This window comes from Agelaius tricolor, unplaced genomic scaffold (assembly GCF_023055355.1).
Source record: "Agelaius tricolor isolate 1412-34295 unplaced genomic scaffold, bAgeTri1.0.p SCAF_5, whole genome shotgun sequence".
NCBI classification, from domain to species: Eukaryota; Metazoa; Chordata; class Aves; order Passeriformes; family Icteridae; genus Agelaius; species Agelaius tricolor.
This window is the reverse complement of record NW_027269265.1, coordinates 36,996,831-37,024,034: the sequence shown is the minus strand read 5'-3', so window position 1 is coordinate 37,024,034 and position 27,204 is coordinate 36,996,831. Positions and strand designations below refer to the sequence as shown.

Sequence of the window (27,204 nt, the reverse complement as noted above, 5' to 3'; positions counted from 1 at the left end):
TCAGGTAGTTCAATATTAGTTTATTAAATCAGCAATTTTTATCACCGCTTTCTAAAAATGATTACAAAGCATATTAAAATATATTACAGTATCTGCAAAGAATTTACTGTGTAATAAAAGTGCAACAATAATGAACTTAAAACTTTGTTTGCCTAATTGGACAAACTGAAGCACACTGCAGAGATCAAGCCTTTCCTCAAAAATTAGAGTGCCTTTTAAATGAAAACAGTGTTTAATAAAAATATTAGAAAAGGTGAGCATGTGAAATAGAAAATGAAGTTCATGATCATTCCTCAGTGCTACGTTACACATATCCATCAAACCATACACTTCAAACTCTGCTTGAGATCCAACAATTTAAAGAGCCACTAAAATGAGTGCACATTATGAAGGGAAGAAAGTGATGGAAAGAAAAAGAGGGTGCATTTCAAGTGCTGGCAATAAACAATATTGAAAGCCAGGGACCACATACCTGCTGCTTTGAGACCAGGTTCCACACAAATCCACACCACACCCAATTAACAAATGGGACCTCACCCTGACTTAAAAATCTTTGTAAACTCTCCAGTTTCAAGCTGTCACAGCTTGCAAGTCTCTCAGTGTCCTGTATTGTGGTTAGGAACTGTAGTCCCACGTTTTCTGTTCCAATCTGCTACAAAACCTCATAATTTCTGAAGGAATAGAACTGGGGTTGTAAATTGATACTGTGTTGTGGAATAGTTGGAGAAAAAGTAAAAGCAGCAGTTTCTATTTTAGTTTAAGACAGTAGGCTACATCAGTGGGCACAGATTTCACAGGATGAATTACAGACAGCTTTGAATGATCTTGCAGAAAACATTATTAAAATCCTAGGCATAAAATGTCCAACCAACTCAACATTGTCATCTTTCTTCAGCAGACATTAGCAACAAACTGAACACCAGAGATTGGTGTTCAGCAAGAAACTGCTGTTAAAGTAACTACTTAGAGCATACTATCCTGAGAGAAGGCAATCCTGCTCACTTCCCATGCTTCTAACACACAGATTCACTAACTCCACAGAACATTATCCAAACACTTGTGTGTGGCTGGTTTAACTGAACGGGCTTGCACACAGCCAGCAAGGGAAATGGGGGAGGCCCATGGACCTGTGAGAACGTAGTGAGAAGAGAACCCCTCCCCTGAGCAACAGCAAGCTACTCCATCAGTTTAGTTGTGCAAAAAACTGCTGTTTAAAGTTCCCATGAAATGTCTTTTATTCCTATCATCTAAGTTCACTGTACCACATACCTAGATTTTAGGTACCACACATGTAGAAATAGACTTATGTAGCTGTGGATGCCAACCATGAAACACTCCTATTTCTCCAGACAGCCAGAGAAAATCCACCTCTACTCCTATACATGCTTCATGCATTCATCTTCCAAATTCTACAGGAACACAAAGCAAAATACTACAACCTCATCTAGGAAAAATACATCAAAAGGATGTATTTCAATTTGTCTGCCTTAAGACCAAGCTAGCATATTGTCACAGAGACTGAGGAAAAGGCTGTGTTCTCCATTTTACTACCAACAAAACTAGAAAAATAGAATAAAACCACTGAAACTATCCAGCTCTTCTCACTGAAGAAGGATATTTCAAATGGCATGGGATCACATGGCTCCAATGTGTCTGGAGCATCACCCCTGGAAGCTGCATGTGGTGGGAACTCAAGCAGGAGTCCCCTGCTGTAGTCCTGTGCTGCTGCAAAGCAAGGTAAGGCAGAGTGGGAAAATCAGCAGCTTCCCAGATCCTCTCAGTTTTGCCTACACTCCAGTAGTCACAATACATAAGCTTGCATTCTTTCTCCTGGTGGCTGTCCTGATTAAGCTAGTCACTAGTACTAAGCTGGTCAGTAGTGTATGAAGTGGTAATGACTGCAGACACTACCCACAAACAGACACACCTTACTACTTCTGCAGCCTTTTTCTTTTTCTTAACACCTGCAATGTCTATAGACTACTTTTTTTTCAATCAAAAATAAATTACACAGAAAATAGCTCCTCTGCAGATGCGCAGTCACACAGGTAGTCTCAGTGTCAAGTTTCACAGCTCTACTGAAGTGCACAGAGATGCACTAAGATTAATTTGGCTCCTAATTTAGGTCTAACAGAAATAAAGTTGGTATGCTTGAATGATAGGAAAAACACCTTAGAATAAAAAAAAAAACCAAAAAAAACCCAAACAACAAAACACCCCAAAAAATCAAGTCCTCAGAACAATTCAACTATGCCAGGACATCCTTGATACAGGCCCAGAAACCTGGCAAGGTAAAGGTGGCATTCTGCCATTACTTAAAATAGCATCATTGTTTTCCCCTGCAAGTGCCCTGACAAAGTTAATGGAAATTGCACCTCAGAATAGAACAGATACAGAAAGATGAGAGGTCCAGAAAGATGTGAAGTATCAAACCTGACAACCTACAAATACATTATTTGAAAAAAGAAGCTGACGCTTTTCTTAGATCACCCACAAAACTGAACATGGAAGTGTGACTAAAACCTTAACTGGGAGATAATATCCAAACTATTTCCTCCCCACCCCTTCTACAAGGATGTTAAAGCACTTTTTGGCTTGCCCTGTCTCAGAAGGCATTACTGCTGCCACTTACTGAGACTTAACAAGAAAGTGCTCAAAACTACAGTGCCTTTGATGTGTAGGATCTTTCCTATTACAAATGGAATACAAGTCAATTCCTGCTCATACACATAGACCAGAACTGGCTGGTTTTGATTTTAGGAAAGAACTGGCCCTCCCTGAAAGACTCAAGTTCACAGGGCCAAAGACTTGCCTTCTTTTAAGGTACTGATAAAAATCAATTGTAAGCAGACAGTATGTTCAACTTTGGTTGTGTGTTGTTGGAAAATAAATGTTTATTAAGCATCCATTCCTTTCATGGATTGTTTTCAATAAAGGAGTAATATTTGGAGGGATGAGTTACATTTATTACAGTCAATGTGACAGTTTCTGTTAGCCTCTCCATCCTTCAAATCTGCTACCATGAGAATTGAATCTCTCATTTGTGGTTGTCAGCTACGTGTTGGCAAAAGAGTTAAAAATTTCTCTTAAATATATTATATATTAAAAAATACACAGACATAACTGTATAATTAGATGTAAATAGAAATTAAATACCAATGAAAATATTCCGAGACAATTTGATGTGCTTTGAGGAGGCTGAATTTGAGCAATACACGTTTTGTGAACAGAAAGTGAGGCCTAATTTCAATGCAAACATGGTTTTTTCAGCTTAAGAAACCATTCTGCTGTCACTTTGAACCATTCAGAAATTCATTGTCTGCAGAGAAGCTAAGCTTAAGCTGCAAATAAAACTCTAAATACAAGGAACAAAGGAGATCTCAGTTCTTCTGTTGATAATACTGACTATATAGAGTGCTGTGTAAAACTGAAGAAGCTGTTTTTCAGACAAGATACAATGACAGATCGAAAAAAAATTTACTGTTTTGCAGTTCTAGATAGAATCTGAAGTTCTAAAACACGTTTGCTCATATTCTGAGCACTTACAAGACTCTCCTCATTATTCTTCTATCTTTTTCTAATTCCAAATACACAATAAAAAGAAAGAAAAGGATTTCCTTTTATATCAGCCTTTTCTTAGACTATAGAGATGCTTACATTCACTCAATGGCTTAAGCACATTTTTAGCATCTAAATATTCCTTGCATATGCAGGTGAATTTAACATTTTGAGCTTCAGTGTGCTATTTAGGATAGTCTGGATACAGGGTTGATAAGTATTTAGGTTTGGTGAAGGTCAGCAAATTTTATGCATGGTCTTTTCTGCTTTATGGTTGTGAAGGCAGCAAGACATGGACACAGGACTACAAAAACATTTTCACCTTATGACAGAGCTATTATAAGGCACTTGTGATAAGCATGTCTGAGTGAAGGTCAGCAGGGACAGCGACACGAATGTTTCCCTGCTGCCATGCTTATAACTTCAGTAGCTTGAGTGAAATGTGCTGTGAGGTTTAAGGATCTAAGCTTAACTTCAAATTTTGGTATTTTCAACACATTTCCTGTGGGAATTTCAAAATCCTCACTCTTCTCCTTGTATTGTTCATTCTGCTGTTTGGAAAGGTTTCCTGTGAGATGGTGGCACCAGGTGGGAAGGTAGTGTGCCAGGCAGTTCATATCCATCCAGTTTAATCTTGATGAGATGTTTTGCTAATGCAAACTCTTCATCATCCAACATCCCATCGCCATCACAGTCTGCAAGTTTCCAGATCTTCCCCAAGACGCTATTGGGTAGTTTAGAAGTCACCATCTCCTTCTTTGCACTAATCCCAGATATTTTGCCATTGATTGGTGACAGAGTGTAGAAAATCTCATCATAAGCAGGTTTATCTTTGGCAACAACCCACTCCTCTTCATCAGCTCCTTCCTTAGCACCTTCCCCATACCCATGGCCGAAAGGTCCTGCCATGGTGCCATCGAACGCTCCACCATGTACCATCTCTGTGGGCATGTTGCTCTCTTCCTGTCTGATTAGGCTCATCAGGGAGGCAATTTTGTTGGCCAGCATGTTATCCACAGTTTCAATTAGCTTTGGTTTCAAAGAATGAAATTTAGTGAAATCACAATTCTCCAACTGCTCCTGTGAATGATACAGTGACAGTAGTTAAAAACGATTCCAATGCATAAAAAAGTTTAAAGAATGGGCTTAAAATTAAAATAGTCAAGTGATAATTCAATTAAAATAAGTATATTTTGAAGCTGTTTCTATAGCTGAAACTCCTCTTGATGGAGAAACAAAACACATGTACCAATATGTTTCACCAAACACACTAAGACAGTTTTGCAAAAGTGTATGAGTTTATTTATTAAATTACATTTATGGTGCAAATTTCCAAGTGCCGTGGATAAAACCACAGCGGCTGATGAATGTTACCCACAACTTTCCATTTGATGATTTTTTCCCAAACATCAAAGAAAGTGTGCAAGTAAGTCCTCAATCCTGCTAGCACTTATGCAAGAGTTCAGAGTTAAAAATAAAATCAAATGTTTGCAGGACTGATCTGATTTTATAGATTAGACTTCTTGACTGTGGTTAGGTCAGGAAAAGGTGTCCTTTACTAATAAAGAAAAGCTGAGATAATAGCAGCAATGTTTTATAGCAGTGCTGCCAGAACTCATGAAGTCAGATGCTCCCTGCAGAATTTGTGGAATTTTCATCCTAACACCAGTGAGATATTTACCTAGGTAATATGTACTATTCCAACACAAGCCAAAGCATGTTTTACCCCACAGCATCAGAAAGTTAAAAATGCTTCAGGCAATTATTAAGTTTTTTCTACATGCAAAATGCTTGCCAGGAAGAGAAAGTTACAGTTGAAAAGGTTAAAAAACCTCCAACATCACCATCACCACCTCCCACCTTTGGTAAAATTATGTTAAATTGCTTTAACAAATCCCTTCTATCACCTCAAGGAGCTACTCCTATACATATCAAAATGATCATGACATGAACCCAAGAAACCTGGAGCACAGGGTAAAAACAGTCAATGAACAACTCTGTTCAGGTGACATTTATGCAAAATCACCTGATTGACAGCACCTGATCAGAATAAATGTATGTAGTAGAATAAATCTCAGGAATCAAAGATCAACTTGCTATTGGTTTTGGCACAATTTTGTTTTCACACAATTTTGCTCCTCATTACAGAAGTGACTGATCTCCTGTACATATTTGCTGCCATCTGCTGCTGAGGCTTAACTGACATGTACTGTAAATCTGAAAGAGTTTCATTCAAATTTTGTTTCAATATTCAGATCTCTCATTCTCTCACTCTGCATCACAAGCAAAAGCAGCAAGGGAAGAATGAGTCAACTTTTGCAACAAGATCCCCTTTCAAAGCCCAACTCATGAAATGCTTCCACCAATCCTGCCTGTGAAAACTTAGCTAAAATACATCTTATGCTTCATCAATGATTTGCTATCTCATGCCAGTAGTTGATTCCCAGGTTAAATACTTCAGTTTATGAAAGAAATGTGTGTCTTCGTATAGATAATCAGCCAATCATCACTCCTGATGACAGCTGTGCAAGCATACCACATGTGCTGTCAGAACGATACGTCTGGAAAACATTCTCCATCACACTCAAGACTAGTCCATGGTCAGAGCAAACTGCAGGCTCCTCATCTCTTGTTCTTCAGCTTTCAAGCTGAATTATCCTCTAATTCAAAGGCCACTTAAGAAGTCTATGATCTGAGATACAAAAATTGCCAATTGATGCTTGAAATCACTACTAACACGACACTAGCTGTTTTTCCCTGGGATATTTTCTAACTCATCTCGAATCAGAGAAGAGAAATAAATAGACAAGAAAGTGACAGAAAATTGGTTGAAAGACTGCAGAAAACCCAAAAGAAGAAGAGACAAAAGGTATTTAAAAATAAGCTGTGAGCATAAACCTAGAACTTCTCTCTCTCTCTCCTTCATAGACAGGAAAAAAGCCAAAGACTGTTTTCAAAAGCAAGAGGTTTCAACCTGGACTTTTCAAGTAACACATTGCCTTTATTAGTCACAAGGAAACAGTATCAGTAAGAACTGGAACACAGTAGAGTAAAAAACAAACTTATGACTAAAGATATCTTCATCTACACAAATAATTGATACTGTCATAAAAATGATAAATATAACCACATTTAGGATTCAAAAGAAGCCCCTTAAGCTGTGAGTATTCATTGCCATTTTATTTGCACAGTCTTTAGTACTTCCTGCCAGGAGAGACCAAGTACTGACTAAAAGGAGAGTAGGTCAGATTTTTTAATTCCTTATTTTCATAGTCTTTATGTAGTCCTGTGTCACTGAATGCACACTAAGCAAGTTACCATTCTTTTTTTGGTCTGTACCACTTCCAAGTCACTCTAATGTCATATCAGTCAAATGACTGTCATTTCAACTGCTCTACACCCTCAGTTGTAACACTGAGATACTCTGTTCTACCTTTTCCATTTTTGCAATCCTGCTACAAAGTTAGGAATTATTTCAGTGGAATGGTAATCTACCATCTTACCTGCATTTTCTTCACTTCAGGGAAGTCTCCTGCTGAAATATGGTATTCCCTCTGCAACTGAACGTAGATCTCAGGCAACTTGTTGATCAGTTCCTTCTTCTTATTCTCTTTCCCAAAGACAGAGGGCATCTCTTTTTTCAGATAGCTGATGATATAAGCATGAACCTAAAAAGAAGCAAAACCGAAATCAAAACTACTGTTTACCAACACTTAGCAGTAGTTTTGCTCACCTAGGTCATAAAAAGAAACAGAAATATGTTTCCCTAAGGAAAGATATTATCAACTACTGTTTCTGGAACTTCATGTTTACATGAACAGTTAGCTGCCTGTTAGTTATTATTAGCTTTTGCTGCTTTCAGCATTCCTTTGAGGGGCAGAGAGAAAGGAAATGCATTTCAAGGAAATACAGATGCACACTTGCTCTTTTAACAAGAAGCTTGGTACAGCCTTCTATGAGTACCAACAGCAAGAGAAAAGGCAAGGCCACAAACCCCACATCCTGACAGAGAGCTCCAGCCACACTGGTCCATCTGTATGATTTGTAGCTCATTTGCCACAGCAGCCATTGAGGGTATCAATGGGATAATTCCTCCAGCAATCCAAGTATGCTAAGTGGCAGACCTATCTCTTTGAAGTGATATTGCATTTCTACCTATTTACTGACAGAAAAGTGAGTACCTGTAGTCTGTATTTATGTAGCCACCTATGCAGATGACAGAGCAGCCAGTTTCAACAGGAGCAGCATGCCATGGCTGCCTTGTGAAGCCCTAGGGAGAGAAGTAGAGCCTTTCCAGCTTATAAGGAAAGACACTAATTTAGGATGTCTTTAAACACATTGATTCTTGCATTGCCATCAAAATATCCATCCTGCCCACCTTCCTTATGCCTCTATTCTGAACCATTCATCTCCTCTCCCACCACCTTTCCCCACCAAAAGGATCTGCTTGGCCACAGAACAAGTGATCAGCTCCAGAACAGAAACAGTGGTTGCACTTCTTAACTGAGGTGAGCTCACCTATCCAGCTCATTGTGTGGACATTGATATTTATTTTGCACACAAGAGGGAAGGCACCAGGGCAGAGCCTTCTCTTAAAGTAATGCTGCCCTAAGCTGTGACCACTGCAGGACCACAGCAGCCAAATGACCTCCACTACAAGATGTCTTTACATCTGGTCCTTGCTCATTTTAAAAGAATGTAGCTGTCCACAAATCAGAAGTTAGTTATAAGTTTCACACACACAGCAAAAAGAGTTAAAAATTAGGTATGTCTATCAAACTGTTGAGCAATAAACAGGTGAAATTTTGAAGACAAATTACCATTAAAAAGCATCAGTAAAACAAGTAATTGCTTCAGTGTTGTGTAAGTATAATACTTAATACCTACCAAACCATGACAGACAGTGTGTCTTATAGCATTTTACACAAACCTTACACAATCTGCACATGGCAATTGCCCATTCATTTCCTTACTTGTTTATGAAGAAACAGAAAAAAAAATATTTGCTTTTAAAAGAAAAATTGTAGCCAGTTTTTATGAGCACATCTTAAGTTCACAAATTTCACACAACATTTCCTTAAATCTAAAAAGAGTGCATGCATTTTAATGGCAAATAAATTTACATTTCTGTAGAGGAGAAAAAAACTCCAGCATAAAGAAACATAAACCCTGAAATTTTCTAAGAGTACAGATGTAAGTATTTCTCCAGAATTACAGAATGGATTCAGTAAGGGTATTTTTAAGAGAGTTTATAAATAATTGTGAGTAATTTTATGGATCTTATGTCGAAAAAAGTATTTCTATCAAACTCAGAAAAGTATGTTTATAATTCATAAGCACTAACAGTTTCACATGTGTATTCTAAGTGGCCTAAGGCCAGCCAGTATGCACATGTGTTTCTTGTAGATAAGAGCAGTCTCCATCTCCAAAACAGGACAGTGAGTCACAGGACTTAAAGAAAAAAAAAAAAAGAAAAAAGCCTAATGCCCAAATCTGACAGCCTGTTAAGAGCTTGCTTTTGTTTCTATTTACTGTAAATGCTTTAGAAAATATTAAGAAGAGGACAGCACAGGGTAAAAGAAACCCCACATTCAACACTGTAAAAAGCTATTTTTGACTGTCAATACTTCGAGAGCAGTTTGGAAGGCAGAAAAATGCCAGTGGATTACATTGCTGCTTTCCTGCACATAAACAGTTTATTCCCCTTCCGGGACTATCTAACATATCCCTAAGACCACTGTGTACTGCGTTTACCTTTATAAATTTTTACTTTACATTTCATAGAAATATCTAAAAATTACTCAACTTACCCTCCTTCAATGCCAAAATGATTGTAGCAAATGAAAACAAAATGCTGCCAACATTTACAAAACAGATTGGATCTGAGGTTGCTCTGGGATCAGAGTGACTTTTAACACAACATCATTGTGATTTTAAATGGAATTTTCAAAGAAGCAACTTCTACAAGGTGCCCTAAAGCTCAGGCCACAAAACCCCCCCCAAGCCCCCCTCATTCCCTCCTCCAACCCCCAATAATAACCCCACCAAAAACTCCTGAAAGTCTATCTTCATATTCAGAAATTTAAATAAGCCAACACAGGAAGTGGTACATATCCCCAAACAACTATTTATATACCAATGGATTTGCAAGTCCTCTTCATTTCTGATTAGTAGTTCACATTAAAATATATTTCAAGGAAAATGCATTCGGTTTGATAACTGCACAGGAAATTAGAGCTCCTGTCTTCTACCAATAGCTTTCTCCTCAAATGACTATCTTTTCCTTGAAAAAGTGACAATTCAATCCCAGATTAAAAACTGTGCCAAAAAGACATTTTATAGCAAGAGAAAAATTGGCAAGGTTGAGAACACACTGAGAGCAGCAGAGACTGCTTATTCAATTTTGTTCTCTTACCTTTGCAAGTCTTGCCCTTTTAATGAGATCATTGAGTTTCCTCACAGCAGCCTTCTGTGGGAGACTCTGGATATCCTTGAAAAGATCCTGTGCCTCGGCTTCAAAGAGTCTCCGGTTGTCTGTGTTTCGGAGAGGATGGGCCCAGAAGGAGCCAATGTAGACCCGCAGCACCTCTGGCGTGTCGATCACCTTTCCCAGGGACCACATGAGAGCACCGTAGACCCTCATCAGCTGCTGTGTGTCCACTTGGTCAGCCTTATTAAGGACCACTCGGATCTTGTCATCCTGGCCCCGGAATGACTTAATGGCCTCTGAAAACTCATCAGATATATCCAGCTTATGGGCATCAAAAAGCAGGATGATTCGGTCAACTCTCTCAGCAAACCACTGGAGGACTTGGCAGAAGTCGTAGCCTGAAGGAAGAACACACTTTTATGGTCTTACCATTCAGAAAAGTCTTGGAGAGTCTTGGAGAATGTAGGGCTGGGGATAGAGAACAAGAGGGTAACAGCCTCTACCTGGGGGCAAAAAGGAGATTTATTACTCAAGAGGACAGCATCTTTGGACAGTGAGGTCAGGACAACTGTATCCTGCATTTCCTTGGATCAGTCTCACTATTACCACCTTCTGTTTTTATCACTGCCCTTTTTTCTGTCTCACACCCACATCTGCCTCTTTCCAGGAGTCTGGTTCCAGCACAGCATCCAAGCTAAATAGGGCTGTGAGGGTCTCTTCATCACTGCCAATATTGGTCACTTTGGTAGTACTGCTTATCTCAATTAGCAAGGAAAATGGTTCAAATGCAGCATTTAAAACCATTTTCAAACTCATCTCTCCTTACCTTGCAACACTTGCCATTATTTTTGCTACAGCAGACTAAAAAGTACAATTTACAAGTAATGTGAGTACATTGCTGATAGCTTTGAGGACATGACATGTTACAGAACATGAGCAGTGACCTTCCTGATCACCTGAAACAAGCTTTATCACATTCTAAAGGAAAGCCAATTCAGAGCACCTGTCTAAATGCTTTTACAGGTTCAGCTGGTACCTAATCCCCACAACAAACATTATTCAGGAACTCCTTACTCAGAAGTGACACATCTAATCCGCAGAGTCACCACTGGTGATGAAGCTCTGGGTTTGGCATGGATGTGACTCATCTAGTATGAGTAAGGAACAGCTAAGTATGTACTGGGAGCCTTTTGCTTTAAAAAAAAAAAAAAAAAAAAAAAAATTCCATTTTCCTCTGAACTCTTTCCCCATACTCTTTGAAACACTTCCCTCACACCACTCAGTCATGAATGAAACACCCCTTCCCTTCCTAAAGGGGCTCCTCCCTACATCCTGCCGGACACTCATTTTTCCAAATCCTGCAGCCCACGCAGACATTTCTGTCTGCAAGGGCATGAACATCCCCAGTGATGCTGCAGAAGCAGCACAGGGACGGACACTGTCTGCCCAGGGGACAATGCTGGCAGACAACTGCACATTCTCCTCCAGCCACTTACACTGCCCCTGAACTGACAGGCAGGAAGCTTCTGGCACATCCTCCTGCCAACAACAGGAGTGGGAAAGGTGTGTCTTGAGACATCTTTGAATGCTGCCCTCTGTGTATATTTTTGACCCTTCAAGAAATCAGCTCCTTCATCTGTGGCCTGGATGCTTTCCAGATCTAAAAATAGAGCATGCTGGGAAATAGCGCATGTTCTCAAATTTTACTTAGTCTCTTTGCTGTTTTCCTGCATGTTAAAATGAAAGCTACTATTTGAGTCCTCTCTTGGACTCAAAAGGCTTCAACTTACTCCTAGTGATACCTGTCAAATTTTAATATTGTACAGATGTTACATTCGTTCGTAGGTAAATAGTTAAGCAGTAGCTAGTGAGATGGGAAAAAAACACCAATAGCAAAGAGACATGGTCTTACACTGAGGCCTTGTAATGTTAGTCTTCCATCAAACATTTTAAATAAGAAAAGCTGTAGGTTACCAATGTTAGACAGAAGCTAAACTTCTAGAAAGCAGAACCCTCTCTGACAGACACATTCAGGGGTAGCAGAAAACACCTTGTACAACCCTGCTTACATTTACACACAATAATTTAGAAAGTCCTCAAAGCAACTCAAACTTCAAAATGTGCTAAGTTAGACTTAGAGCATAAATATGTCTAAGTCAGACTGACTCCTTCAAGAAGCAGGTCAGACAAACCTTGCTATTTGCAGCATCACAGGACAAGTCAAGTTTATGGCCAACAAAACCACCTATATGCAAATTGCATAAGCAACCCAAAAGCCATTTACATGAAATGTATCTGACCATGCAGTATTTCAGCCAAGGTTGAGTGTAGGAATTTCTGATCATGATAGCATGGAGTATGTGTATGCAATAAATGCATAGGCACTTGTAAATAACTCCTTGTATGGTGATGCCTAAGTGTATGAAACCTTTATTTCACTGGCCCTCAAAGCTTGGGACACTGAGAGAGCAGTGCTCTAAAGCCAACTCCCAAAACCTCATATTTGGTACAATGACACTTTAAACATGATTAAAACTAACAGCATACAGGAGAACTACACTTTGATAAAAGAACTATGACAAGGGACACATTCAAGACAATCTTTATCACATGTAAAAAAATAATCAAATTAAAGCCTGTGAAACAGGTAAGAGTTTGAGGTAATCACTGAACTATGTCAAATTAGGTGGAAGTCTATCATATCAAAGGGCAGGCCAGCTAGGCTGTAACAATTGATAAGGCACATACCATCCTGACAAGGAGTTTCTGAACAATAAGGGAACAAGAGCTATGTTTTGTTAAATCCCAGGAGCAATTCTAGATGGTAGTGAAGAGTCATGGTCCTTCAGGCAAAACAGGACTACCAGTGAAACATAACCTGGAGAGAAACACAACTCTGTCCTGCACTTGAAGTCTGAGACTTCCACAGCATTACCAAATGGTCTTGAATTTGTTTACACAATTGTTCACTTTTTCAGTGGCATATTAATGTAATACTCTGGTTTTCTGCTTATTTCATGTTTCCTTCCATACTTTGCCATACTGTTGCCATTATGAAAGTGGCAACAGATGCTGCCATATATAATTTTCTCTTGATTTAACAAGCAAAGAAGGGGTAAGTTTTAACTTGAGGAGGAAAAAGGGAGCTGGAATCCGCAATGGAAAAGCAGACCACTGCTGATTTTATTAGACTGTGTAAACTGGGATCTAAATATTTTGTGGACATTTTATCAGAAGATTTTTTCAGGACTAAAGATCATTAGTCGCACTCTCAAGCTTTTGTCCAAAATATGAGTGCCAACATGCAGTATTTGTTTTATTTCTGGTTTCACAACATTCAAGTCTTTGCTTGCAGAGATGTAGAGCTCTCATGCTGTTCATCTCTACTATTTCACCAACACATCACATAAAGGAATGCCATGACTATGAGTAATAAAGAGGACAAAACATCACTGAATAAAGAATCCAGAAGCATCTGGTAGACCAGTTTATTAGGCAAGCATAATTTAGATTATAGTTCTAAGAAGTTAGTCCCTTATTCTATCAATTTATTATAAAGACAAGACTACTGTTGCATAGCTGCCATATATTGTGCTTGTACCAGGATTTCCTCAAAAAATTCCAGGTGTGATATGGTAAAGAATTGTTTATTTCCTCTGACAGAGACATGAAACACAAGTTTCCATTTCTTAAGCAAAGGCCTGAAAACAGAGGGCAGCATAAGCCACACCCTGCATCACTACCATTTACAACTCCACAGAAAAGCAGCATGCACTTAAATGGAGCTGAAGAATGCAAGGAAGAAAGTTGTTTACATTATGCTGTTCTGTTTAAATACTTTCTCAAGACAGGCTAATGTTTAAAACAGCTTGATAAACAGTGCTCAATTCTCTGCAGAATTTTCATATTATTAAAAATATTCCCATTTGCTCTTTGTCCTTCTACCATTTGACTTCCTCTTTTGACTGTATTATATTATGGCATGACTGAGCAACCTTAAGAAGCAGCTCTAGCAGCTGTGCCCACAAAAACCCAGCTTATTTACAGCCCCATCCCTGAATTTTTCAGACATGACCAATCTACAGCTATTATGAAACATTTCTTCACTCATGAACTTCAATAGTATATATAAGAGTCATTAATACTTCATGGAAAGCAATTAAAATGATCAAAATAAGGCTTTTTCTCGGGAGTGACAAAGCACTAATTAGTCAACAGACCATGCAACTGTAGCCATTTGCAGCCATAGCAGCAGGATGACAGAAATACCAACCCCCACCAGCTTTCAAGAGAAAAAATTCCGAAGCTGCATCCAGCCTTAAAATATGGGTTGTACAGGGCTTGCAGTACAAAAGTACATACAGTACCACTAAAATAGGCTTCCCAGAGATTAGGATGTTGATTTGTCCAGTAGAGCAGAAAACATTTAGTGAGCTTGGTGCCTATAAAGTTCTGCAACTCACCTCTGCTGATGCGCTGCTTCTCTCCAGAGAGAATGCCAGGGCTGTCAATGATACTGATGCTCTTCAGGACCTCGTTGGGTAGCTGAGAACACATGAACCTGCAGGAAAGCAGGGAAAAAACCCATTAACAATAGCTCTAGCTCACATACAGATTATTGCTTGAGAGCTCCCCATTACATATCTGATTTTAGAAAGATTCAAATGAGACTTAAAACAATTTCTGAATCCTGGCAAACCTCTATGTTTCGCAGGCAAACGTGTTTAACAAAAATTATGAAGAGAGCTTCTCAAAAAAACCCCACAGGGAAACCTTGTAAAACTGTACATCTAAGTGCTGATAAGACTTCAAATTTTGCAAGAGCTGACAACTTGGGCTGTAAATGCAACATTAAAAAGATTCCATCAAACCCATTTTTGGAATCTTTTTTAGATTCCAAATGGGAATCTTTTTTAGATTCAAAAACTAGGACCAAATTTAGTACACACAAGAGAAAATTCTTGATGTACTCCAGCCTATGCCTAGACTCAAAGACCGAAAAGGGGAGGAAGCAGAAAGCTATACTGACAATATGTTTATGTTATGGTCCAATCCCTGCCCCATCTCCCTCTTGCCTGATTTAACAGTGTTTGAGTGATCCCTACTCCCTAACCCACCACTCTCCTCAGCTGGAGCACCAGTGAAAAACACCAGTATTTCTCCCACAAACCGAACCGAAACTATCACACTGCCAGAAGCAGGAGTTCAAATTACACACAGTATACTCTAAACAATAACCTCCTGCCTCTGCAACGGGAGGCAAATCAATGGTGGTATTACAGAAGAATAAATAATTGACAAGGACTCAGAGCTGTGCAGAACACGTGGTGTGTTACTTGCAAGCTACAATGATGCTTCTGTGACAGTTAATGACTGAAGAACTTCACTGCCCTTCATCATAACCTGCCTTTAAGAGATCTGCATAAGACTTTAATCTTCTTATCAGGGAGCAGCTGAAGATACAAATGAGCACACAGAGTAACCCAGCCTCCTCCGGCGAGGCTGCCCCACACAGGGTTAAGCTATAGCCTCAGGCTCCAAGATGGGACTGCCTTACATCAACCTATGGCTTCACTAAGCACAATGCCTCAAAAAACAGGGTATCACGGACAGGAAACTGTAGCTGTGCTGAGGTTAAACAAGACTTTTAAGGCCTTGGATGATCTGAGTCAGGAAGAGTTCAACCAGTCAAGCAGCAGATACAAAATGTAAACTATATCAAAGTCTAGATGGTATTTTATACAATACAAACTATTCAAAGGAAATTGAAAAGAAAACAAGTCTTAACACCTCATTTCACCTTATTCTGCAAGAGACCTTGTAGCAATGAACCTTTACCAAAAGCACACAGTGTGCCTTCTTGGATAAAACAGAAATGGCAGCATCACCTGCGCCTCTCCCTGAAACCCAAAAGGGCATATGGAAAAAGCAGCCATCCAAGCCTGATAGAACCTGAGAGTATGTAAACATAAATTACATTATTTGAACTTGCCAAAACCTAAAGGCAGTGCTATGTCAAGGCAAACATTACGTGGAAGCATAATGGATGTGCATAAGTGACAAAGAAAATACATTTAATCATGTGAACCATTACAAAAATACATACACCACTAGTATGTACATCATGAAGTAGCTTTCATATATTTGGAAGTGTGAAGACTGAATGTTAATGTATGTTTTTTCTTATCACTCTCATCCAACCTTAGAAAGCCCAGTGCTTGTTCAGTATCACCAAGATATTTCTAGACCTATCTTATGGGAAGAAAGGCACTGTTATGCCAGCTGAACAATACAGCAGTGTCTTGACTCAGGCACCACCCAAACTGGGACAGCTGGAAAAGACCATGCAATAAAATAGAGAAAATAGAGAATTACAGGCCTCAGAAATGCAGACACTGCCATTTTTGCAGCAGTCACTACTGTCAATGGGAGGAGATAAGTAAACACATAGGAAATAGAAGCATGAATTCAGAATTAATGCTTGTTAGCTTTTAGAATATGTCCATAAGATGAAGATGAAAGATGGGTTAAAAATCTTGCCTCCAACTAATATTTTTGACAACTATAATGATAGTGGTAATTGAATGTCTCTTTTCAACACTGAGACTTATTTCTTAACATACCACTTCATGCAGGTCATGTAAGTGCTACATCACAAAAACCAGAACTACACACTATCCACCTGAATGAGAGATTTTTAAAAAAAGTGTTACAAAAACAGTTGTATGAATGACTGTAATTTCTTATGACACATCAAAATAGACCAGGACCATGGATTTCTTCTCAGCAGCACTAATTTATTTGCATGGTTTTCTGCATGTAAATTACTGTATAATGCAGTATTCTTCCCTCACTAGCATCCAAGGGCACACTAGGTCCTGTCCCTCTTCGGTTTCCTCCCCAACTTTTCTTAAAAGTATACAGGATAAGTAAGAGTTTAATAGAGGAACACCTCCCACAATCAGTGAGATACAGGGGGCAATTAGAAGGGGTCATGGAAAAAGACAAAAGCAAGGTAACATCAATAAATTAATGCAGCTAATTACTAAGCACAAGCCTTGATTGTGATACTGTGTTCTTGTTTGCTTCATTTTTTCCATTACCTCAGTCCCTGCTTCCTGTCATTTGGATTGTTAGACTTGGATGAAAAGGATACTCAACTTCATAGTCTAAGGGTTCATAGCCTTAAGTTCCTCCATAAAACAAAACCTCAGGATTGGGAAACTATTTAAAAAATTAAAAATGGGGGGGGGGGGGGGGAAGTAGAGAGAAGTCTATTATGGCAGGTGTGAAAAATGTAATATTGGATAAAAAGAACTGTCAGCATGGCAAATGAGAGAAGGAAAAGTAAAATATGTACTATGATCACAGGTAACCTGGGAAGAACTCAAAGATACTGAAGCCTAAGACAATTTCTTCTAAGCAAAGCCACAAAGAGAAAAGAGTTGGTAAGTTTTGAAAAATGCTAGGGAAAGATAAGCACCCAGATCTCTGCTGAATAGCTAACGAGTAAGCGTGAATGTTGAGGAAGATAAGGGTGCTCAGAGTACTTCAATACAACAATATCACAGTCACCAAAAGAACTAGAGTAATTTGGCCAGTTACTTTGAAAGTACATCTTTGTAGCTAGCCAATAATCTTGCTTGCAGTCAGAACGTGACATAAATAGTTAGACGATTTAGGCAAAAAATTGCATTGCCACTCATCCAAACAAACACATACCATCATTATTAAATGTTCTGTGCAAATAATAAATATTAAGCAAAATACAATTAATGTAATTTTTATTATATTAATTTTTTGTAGAGAGAGCACAATGGTGAGGAAAGAGAGAAACAGAAAAGTGAACTGGAAGACAGAATTTAACCAATCATCTCAAAATTGTTATTTAAAATGGGACTTGACTACAGTCTCCCACAGCACATATTCTTATCTCTGCAAAGCGATAGCCAAGCCAACTGTAAGCAGCTATAAACTTTCTTCTTTGAATAAGCACAGCAACAGATAAAATTGTACATTATGAACTTTTAACACGCATGCCAATATTTATCAGCCAAACAGGAAATTGTATTGTTAAAAAGAACCAATTTAGATTAATTGGCTTGCAAAGTGAGGCCTCCATGTCAAGCTACCATCAAATACAGGAAGAAAACAAGGTGATTGCTCAGACAATAAGAATAGAGTTATTAGTAACTAACTTTCAACTGAAAATATTCAGCATGCTATTTAAGTTACTATCAAAATGTTCACAGCCCCTGAACAACTCTTCCCTTTTTACAAATACACAGCAAAAACTAACACTATCTCCCTGATCTATGGAACTACCTGAACACCCAGGCAGTTAATATTAAACACTTAACAGCTTGAGCTTTTATTTTATCTGTGGGACACATTCAAATCTTTTCCTTCTTGTATCTCTTTTTATATATCCCAGCAATTCATAATTTCAAATAGCTATATCCAGTGAAATCAGTGGAAAGGAACAAGACAGCACCAAAGGGAAAATAATTGTTTCTCTTTTTTTTTTTTGAATGGTAGTTTTAAAAAATAGTACTAACCTATCAGTTTTATTGAGTAGAATTTTTGCATAAACTTATCCTGAGTTCCACCTGGAGTCACAAACAAGTCACCCAGTGGATCATTTCTACAGTTTTCTGTGAACTGGTTTTAACAACTATTTATTATTCGGATGACTGAATATCTCTATCATAATGCCACCCTACCTAGTACTGCCTTTTTTCATTTAATTCACCTGAACTGCCAGCATTCCTGCTTGTATTTCAACATTTATTCCATGTTGTTCAAAACAGAATGTGCCAAAATTTAAATGTAATCATCAGAAGACAGAAAGCAAGATGATCTCACCTGTTCAGGAAAGCATTTCCAAAGCGGCCGAGTTTCCGAAATGGCTTCTTAGGATCAACAACCAGGGCATTTCCAGGAACATTTCCTTCTGTTTCTCCATACATTACAGCAATAAAGGAATCTGTGGTAGGCTCTGGACCAATCCTCATGCCTGGAAAGTCTTGCTCAAGCAGGTACCTGGAGGTAGAGAACACATAAATGTATTTATACACAATTGCTATATTTATACTTAAATATTCCAAAAGAATGAATGATTTGGATCCATGGCAAAAGCAAATTTGCTTGAAAATTCCCAAGGATATGCACATTCTATAAGATTAAGATTATATTTTTCCTTTATTTCATTATTTCTGTTAACTGGGGAAGGAGGAAGAGAACTGACTTAGTTTTTCACAACATCTAGGTAAAAGGATAAAGTAAATCCCTTTACAAATAGTGTGGAAAGCACTCCCTAAACTACAGCACCTCAACTATTTAAGTGGATGCTTCCTACCAAAGATCTGAGTGCTGTAGGTTACCCTACAACACAAGACTGCTTTTCTGAGTGTTTCCAAGCCTATACCAGTGCTGCTGGTACAAAAAGGGAATGGTTTGAAGCTGCAAGTGAGCAGATTCAGTTTGACAGATCCAACCCTTTAATCAACTTGGTGTGATCTCACGAAATTTAACTCATCTTATCAGAGGCAAAGAGAACCACTATGAGGCAATAAAATTTTATCTCTTTGGGAGTGAGGAAATTTTTTCCTTCTTTTTACCTGAACATCAAAAATTAATTGTTAACTAAGTCAGATCTGCAGAAATTTAAGCCTAACACCAAAGTACTTCCAAAAGGCATCAAGTCAGGCAGTGCTCTACCACCAGAAACCATCCTGCACTTCCCTTTGAGTAGTCCACTGACAGAAGATATGGCACAAACTCAGAGGGCCTTGACTTTCCAGACAACAAGGTCTGAAATTAATTTAGTGTGTATTTAAGTATTAAAACTTAATGGAACCAGGGCATTTATTTACATAAAATGCCTGTCTGCATCCCTTCATGGATGGCAAGTGCAAAGAAGTAAAAGCAATGCCAAGTCCTTTGAGCAAACCTCCCTCTAGCACACATTCTATGACAGCTGCCATCCTTCACAGAGACACAGACAGCTCTGCTTAACTTTACAGCAAGAGTGTTATTGTCCTCAGGCACAACAGCACCATCTCGGTGCTCCAGACTAAAACAAGACATTTTCAATGTCACCCTGCAGTTCCTATAAAAAACCCAAAACACCACAATTTTAATCAAGTATATTTTAGCTATTTACATAATCAAAACTGGATTTACATGAGAATTTTTCTTCAGGCACAGATGGTAGCCCTGCATGCAGCAACAGCACTAATTACATTTTAGTGCATTTATATTAATGCTGCTCTTTTAATAAAGGTTTATTCTGGACTTAATCCAACAGTACTATGTCTATTCTGCTATAGCTTCCTAAATCAATACTGATTTGAGAGGACTTGCTGTTTGCTTTTGCTGCAAAAAACATTTTACATAGTATCTATACTCGCTGAACAATCTCTGTTTTCAAATAAAGTACCCAAGCATTCACAAACTTTATAGATCAGTGCACAGAAGCTGAATTTCAGAAACTAAATATATGTTACATATTTCAAAGACTGTTTTCCATGAGCCTTAGCAAATTGGCTCCAATTCGCTCAACCTATGATCAGGGAGCATGGAACAGTTATTTACATGAGATTTCCTGTAGCTTTCTGCTTCCAAAAAAAGAAATTAAAAAAATACTAATACTAAAACTTGTGAGGAAGGAGGAACATAAGAGGAGGAACATAAGAACAATCATGCCAGAACATGCCAATCTGTTTTATCTCTAGAATAAGCTGTACCTAATGCACAGTAACAGGGAAATAAAACTGACCCCTCTCCAAAAGCAAATGAAACAACACTCAAACCTCTCTGCCCACACACGTTTGTAAAATGCAGCAGATCCTTCATTGTACAAATTAAATCATTAAATTATCTGAATTAAATGAAGACAAAATTCCTTTAATTGCTCATCAGTTGAAGCCCTCATGGAAATCCAGGGTTTTCAAGTGTTGTGGCAAACAGCTGAACACCTGAAACACCAAAGTATTTTCCCAGCTCTTTACAGAACACCATTGCACACCAGTTCTCTAAAACAGGGTGCCAAGGCTAATTCACAAGAGCCACTAAAAATTTCCAGCTTGGCATTATCCATGGCTTTGATTTTGAAAAATCAATCATACTTTTGTCTTCTAAAAAGAAGTTTTTAACTTGCCACGATAAAATGTTCTATTTCAAACACTGCTTTTCCTCATTTCCCTTCTTTTAAAAGACAAAGGGTTTCTCTAAGTGAGAGCTCTGTAAATAAGCTCTTCTATAGATATAAATTGCCATTGCCAGGCTTCTACTGACAGAGGTAGCAACTCCTAAGGTGACAGACAACATATCCAGAAGATGCTCCAAGAACAGCAGTAAAGAACATATATTGAATTAAATGCACAGGAGTGAAGTCCCACATCCCAGGTCAAGGAAAACTACATGGTGGGACCTAAATGCAGCAGCAGACACCTCCAGGGTAACAGGATAATTGCCATCTATCGTAAGCTCATAAATTATGGCATGATTGTGGAAGTTCAGTGGAGACAGTTTTTAGATGCCTAAAAAAGTAATTTCATTGCCTGTTCATGAATTTGCAGTAGCTTTAAAGAGTTACAAGTATGGAGTATCTTTCATGATTTCCAACATCTCTTTCTGATGCTCTGAACTTGATAGCGCAAATTCTGATTAGCATTTTATTGAAATGACTAAACCAGAATAAAGTGCTACTGAACTGCAATGATAGTCCCAAGTTAATGTCATAAAGGCAGCTTTAAAAAAACAGGCTTTTATAGCGATAACAATCCAGGAAGGCAAGACCTCCTTCCAAATACCAAGCCCCACCCAACAGTCACAATGCTCTGCCTGGTACAACTATTAACAGACACAGAAATCCCTTTGCATCACAGGTATTTTCCATTAAGACTGGCTCACAATTGCACATCAAGAATTAGTACAGACTAAAATAAACCTCTTCTTGAGCACTGGCTGTGCTCAAGTGTGATGGGTTTGGCTGGGACAATAACTACTATGGGTTTGGCTGGGACAATAACCACTATGTGGCTGTGTTCTGGATATGTGCTGAAAAGTGTTGACAATACAGGGATATCTTCATTACTGCTGAGCAGCACTCACACTCAAGGCCTTAAGAATCAAGGCTCTTTCTGCTTCTCAACCCACCCCGTGAACAAAGAGTTAAGAGGGGACACAGCTGGGACAGCTGATCCCAGCTGACCCAAGGGATGTCCTGTACCATATGGCATCGTGCTTAGCATATAAAGCTAGGAGAAGAAGAAGACACTTGGACTGATAGCATTTTCTCTTCCCAAGTCACTGCTATGTATGATAGAGCCCTGCTTTCCTGGGAATACCTGAATATCTGCCTGCCCATGGAAAGTAGTGAATGAATTCCTTGCTTTGCCTTGCCTATGATTCTTTTACTGTACCTACTGAACTGTCTTTATCTCAAGCCATGAGTTTTCTCAGTTTTACCATTCTGATTCTCCCCCCATCCCACTGTGCAGGGTGTGAGTGGCTGTGTGGTGCTCGGCTGCAGGCTGGAGCTGTGGGGTGGGCTAAGCCACAATACAATGTATCACTCTTCTCAGTGTGAAAGAACAGTTTAACGCACCCACACAAAAGCTAAGAGCAGTCTTCTGTAAATTGAAAAGCTGTCAATATTTCTGTACCAAATGCTTCATTAGCACAGGAAAATACCTGGATTTTCAGCATCTGCAACTACATGCTCTTCTCAGGAATTTTCAGCAGAGAAGTTCAAAAAGGTTCACAGGAAGAATGCTTAAAAATAGCCAATGCCCCAAAGATAGTCTAGATCAAACAACAGACATCCTGTTGATTCTTCTCTCTTTGTTTTTACCTGGGCTATAACCTTTCAGCTTTGCCAATAAACATTCATCTAGGTTCCTCTGCAAGATGTATAGCCAGACTATGGGGAACTAGCTTCCAAAGCTCCCAGAGACAGAAAAGATTACTCACAGTTGCAGATACACATTATCATCTGAAGTCTAAATGTATTAGCTAGGCCACACTAGTGCTTAAAAGCAAGTGAGCTGGACAGAGAAGCACTGAACAGGGATACCCTGTGATGCACTGGGAGATAAACTCATGGCTCCTTTATAGGGCTGCTCACCTCCATACTACATACTGCACCAAGTATTCAGTATTCGATTTTTTTGAACACAGCAAAACTAGATATTTGCTTTAGTGTAAGAATTCTCCTCTAAATAATCCAAAGCTTTCATGTAGAGCTAGTGAAAAAGTTACAGCCTTCACCCAAAGAAATTAAGAGGCACCTCCCTCCCACTTCATCCCCAAATAAACAGATGCAGCTGCACAAGTGATCGCACACTACTTGCAGACTCTAGACATTATGCAAAAGGATGCTTTCACAAAAGTCAGCTCTGGCTGAGTTAAATAGCAGGAAGTTTACAATTTTTAACCTCTGAGTAATACCTGTGAGCCAAGTAAAAGCACAGCTTGGCAATCTGAGGAATTTACTTCTGGTTTGTCTCATGTTGATAAGCTCTTTAAAAAAAATCAGTCTCCTACACTTCTAAAACAGAATGAAATAAGCTACCTATTTGCATCGACTACCTCCTATCTTTTTCATACAGTACAATTCTCCTCTCCCGTCCCCACTTTCCCCACTTTTTTTCCTAAAAGAGGCATGAGAAATTGAGACAACTACAGAAACTGCAAGGCCAAGCAGCTCACATGTAAGATAACAATTGGCTCTCATCATACTCCCACTTCATTAAACACAACTGGACAAGCATTAACATTTGGATGTATTTGTTTGAATTGTCAGCACTGTCAAACAAGTGAATAAAACTATCACCACACTACACCTTAGACAGCAAAACTGACTGGTTTCACTGCATTGCTCCAAGTGCCAAAGCGGATAAACAGCACTGAGGGAAAAAAACACAAGAGCTGTTAGAAACCTGGAAGTGTTTGTTTCCATATCTTAATCCCCAGGGACATTCAGTCACTGGTACATCAGTGTTTTCCATAAAGACTTAGTGGAAGGAACTGGGTGGATGTGGATGTGTCAGAGGTATGAAAATGTGAAGTTCTCACGATAACGTCTCAATCAAAATAAATCCCAAATGAATATTTGACAGCTAAACATAATTATTATGTTCCCATATAAACCCAACAGTAAACACTTAAGTAGACCTAATATGCCCTCCTGACTATGAAGTCAAGAAATGTGAACAAAAGGCAGTTTTTAATTATTTATTTAAAACTCAAAATAACGTTTGCTTATTAAAAAGTTTGGAGGAATAAATCCCCTATAGTGTTACTTCATCCTAAGAAAAATAACCTAGAACAAATACAGAATTATAACAATCTTGAGAGGGTATGACATTTTTCCATGGGAGATTCAGCCTACCAGAGGATGAATTTATTTCTGGATGACCTGGACACTATAATATTTTTCCACATCTTCTTCTAAGTCTTGCACACAGCATGCAAGAACTTATCTTTTTTTGCCCTTCTTTTTCTCCTCAAAATTGGATTTTGAGTAGCAGTCACTGTGACACTATTGTCTAAGTTGCTGCCCATATTCAGTGGAGCATTTTTTCATGCTGATTTAGCCAGCTATTATCTATGCTATAGAAAACACTGAGGTAAGCAATGTTGATCATAGTGAGAGCCTTTAGAAGCAATAAAAGATATTCTCCAACAGATTTGGCCTCTGTAGTCAATGCCTGTCTCCTCCAATACCTTGTACAAGATTAAACTGCTCTGCAAGCTACCTAAAATGGGCACAGCAGAAAGGGGTAAGAGGATAAAAAGAAGGGCACATCACAGTAGAAGCCATATCTTGCATCAAGTCAGGTATTTTAACAAAACACATGAGAAACCATCTTTGAAAACTTCATCTCTGTCAAAATTGTCTAGGCATCTTCATCTGGCACCGACAAATGCTTAAAAAAGCTGGTAAGAGCTGTAATAAAGTATAGGTCCTTTCTCATTCAGACTGTACATTAGTATCAATCAACCCTTTAGCTCAGCATTTTATTGTTAAAGTGATTTTATTGTTAAAGTTACTCACAAAGCAACAGTAGCAAAAATACACCAGAGGCACTGCAAGAAATACTAATGTTTCTCAACACAGTACTGACTTATACTTCAGTCAAATATAGGCAGCTATAAAGGACAGAAAAGCTGAATGTCCATAAATCCAGAACCTGTGTTCTCAACCAGGGCAGACTCTTACAGGAGGAGAGACCCTGAGTTTTCTATGAATTGCAAATAACAGAACAACGCTGCTGACAGACAGCACAAGTTCTGGTATGGACATATTTCTGACCATTCTGCCTCCCTCTGTATTACCTGTGCTCTCCTCATCCCTTGTCCATAAGCCAAGTCACAACACTTATCAGGAAATGTATACAGACTAACAAGACAACTGTAATTTTAAAGAAAAAAATGAATGAATATACCTAGAGAAACGTTGGCAAAATCCAGATCAAAAACCCCTCCCCCCACTCACCCCTTGTGACTGTCTGTGGAGATCCTGAAACTAAGTTTCTTTTCTTTTAATTACAGACCTATTTATATTTTAAAAATATTCCTCTGAGCAACACCTCTTTATGCGTTTGTGGGAGTCCAATCAGGAAAGAAACCATGTTCGACTTCAAGCTTTCAATTAGCTAGCTGTAAAACCTGAAAAGACACATGATTAGTTCTGTAAACATCTGAAAAGCTCTCAGGTGATTAAAGGTAAACATCGATCTTCAGGGGAGAGGGGAGGAAGGTATTTTGCACTGCAAAAAGAAAACAGTGTTACAGAAAGGCTGCCTGTAATCTTTGGAACTGAAAGATAAATATTTGTAAATTTTACAGAAGGACTATAATGAGCGTCAGATATAAGCAGGTCAAAATGTGAACCAATGATCCCTCAGTGTCTCTTGCAGAGTTGGGCAAAACATTAGACTGATTTGTAAGGGGCATGTGAGAGGGACAAACGCACGCAAAATATTTACAGATTCATAGCATTGTGCTTACACGAGATATGCCTCAGCTTCCTAACAATGAGTTACTAAGAAACTTATAAATAAGAAATATAAGAAAGAAAACACTACAACAGGAACAACAATGTTAAGGAGCCTTAGTAGTGATACTGCTTCTTCAATGTAATTGATCAAAATAAACACACATGGAAGACTTTCCAGATACCACGTGCTTTTTGCCCAGAACTCTTGTCACCTTACTCCTCTATGATCACATCCGATCTGTGCATTAAGCTACTTTTGGGAAAGAAAGGGGAGGAGATAAGGTGATCCCCCGTGGCCGGTGCAATCATAACGTTTAAACACGCAGCCCCTTTGAAACAACTTGGGGATTAAAAGAACTAAGAGGAAGTAGACAACAGGGTTACACTTTCTCAGCAGAACATGAAATGGAGATAATATTCTTGAACGGGAAGCAAGCGGCGAGCTACAGAGCGTGTGCCAGGGTGGGGAGCGGCACACCCTCGACACAGCTCGGAGGCTCTCGGCAAGCCCCGCTCGCCGGGAGGGTCTTGGCTCCCGCCCCGCCGCCCGTCACGGGCACGGCGCTGCCCGGCCCCGGCTCGCACCCGCGGGGCAGCGCTGCCCGCACAGGGCGTGGGAGGGATTTACCGCAGGCAGCGGTACCATGCCGGGCAGGAGCTGAGCCAGGATGACCGAGCGGGCGGCGGGGGCGAGGCGCGGGCGCCGGCCGGGCCCGCGGGAGCGGGGCCGCGCACGCCGGGGGTCACCTACCGGATGAAGGTGGTCTTGCCGGTGCTGTACTGGCCCACCAGCAGCACCATGGGCTTGTTCTCGAAGTCGGCCTCCTCCAGGGCGGGCGAGTGGAATTCATGGAAGCGGTAGTGCTCCTCCAGCGGCAGCAGCTTGCGGAGGTAGAGGTCCCGCAGCCCGCCGGTCACCGTCTGCACCACGTCGGCGCCGCCGCCGCGCTCCCGCCCGCCGCCCTGCTTCCCCAGCCAGCTGAACATCCCGCCGCTGCCGTCCCGCCGCGCTGCCACTGCCACTGCCGCTGCTGCCGCCGCGCCTCCCGCGCACGCAGCCGCCGCCGCCGCAGACCCGCCCGGCCCCGGCGAGAGGCGGTGCCGGCAGCGCTGCCGCGCTCCACTCAGCGGCCGGGCTGGGCGGGGCCCCGCTCCCTGCCGCACACACCCTGGGAGCCGATGGGTTTGGGGTTCTTCTGAAAGGGAA

General features: G+C 39.7%; 1 protein-coding gene across 1 annotated transcript; it reads right to left on the bottom strand.

Moving 5' to 3' along the window:
- Positions 1-27,074, bottom strand: EHD4 (EH domain containing 4). The gene is made up of 6 exons (XM_071427311.1): positions 26,749-27,074; positions 18,854-19,030; positions 14,452-14,549; positions 9,974-10,386; positions 7,062-7,226; positions 1-4,638 (listed from the first exon to the last, which is right to left on the bottom strand). The coding sequence occupies exons 1-6, from the start codon at positions 26,982-26,984 to the stop codon at positions 4,102-4,104; spliced, it is 1,626 nt and encodes a 541-aa protein (XP_071283412.1). The 5' UTR covers positions 26,985-27,074; the 3' UTR covers positions 1-4,101.
- Between the last annotated feature and the right edge of the window lie 130 nt (positions 27,075-27,204).

Excerpts from the sequence above, each read along its gene's own strand:
- EHD4 (XM_071427311.1), bottom strand. The coding sequence starts at position 26,984 with ATGTTCAGCTGGCTGGGGAAGCAGGGCGGCGGGCGGGAGCGCGGCGGC. Across the intron at positions 7,227-9,973 it reads AAAGGGCAAGACTTGCAAAG|GTTCATGCTTATATCATCAG; the intron begins GTAAGAGAACAA and ends GCTTCTTTTTAG. Across the intron at positions 4,639-7,061 it reads CTGAAGTGAAGAAAATGCAG|GAGCAGTTGGAGAATTGTGA; the intron begins GTAAGATGGTAG and ends TATCATTCACAG.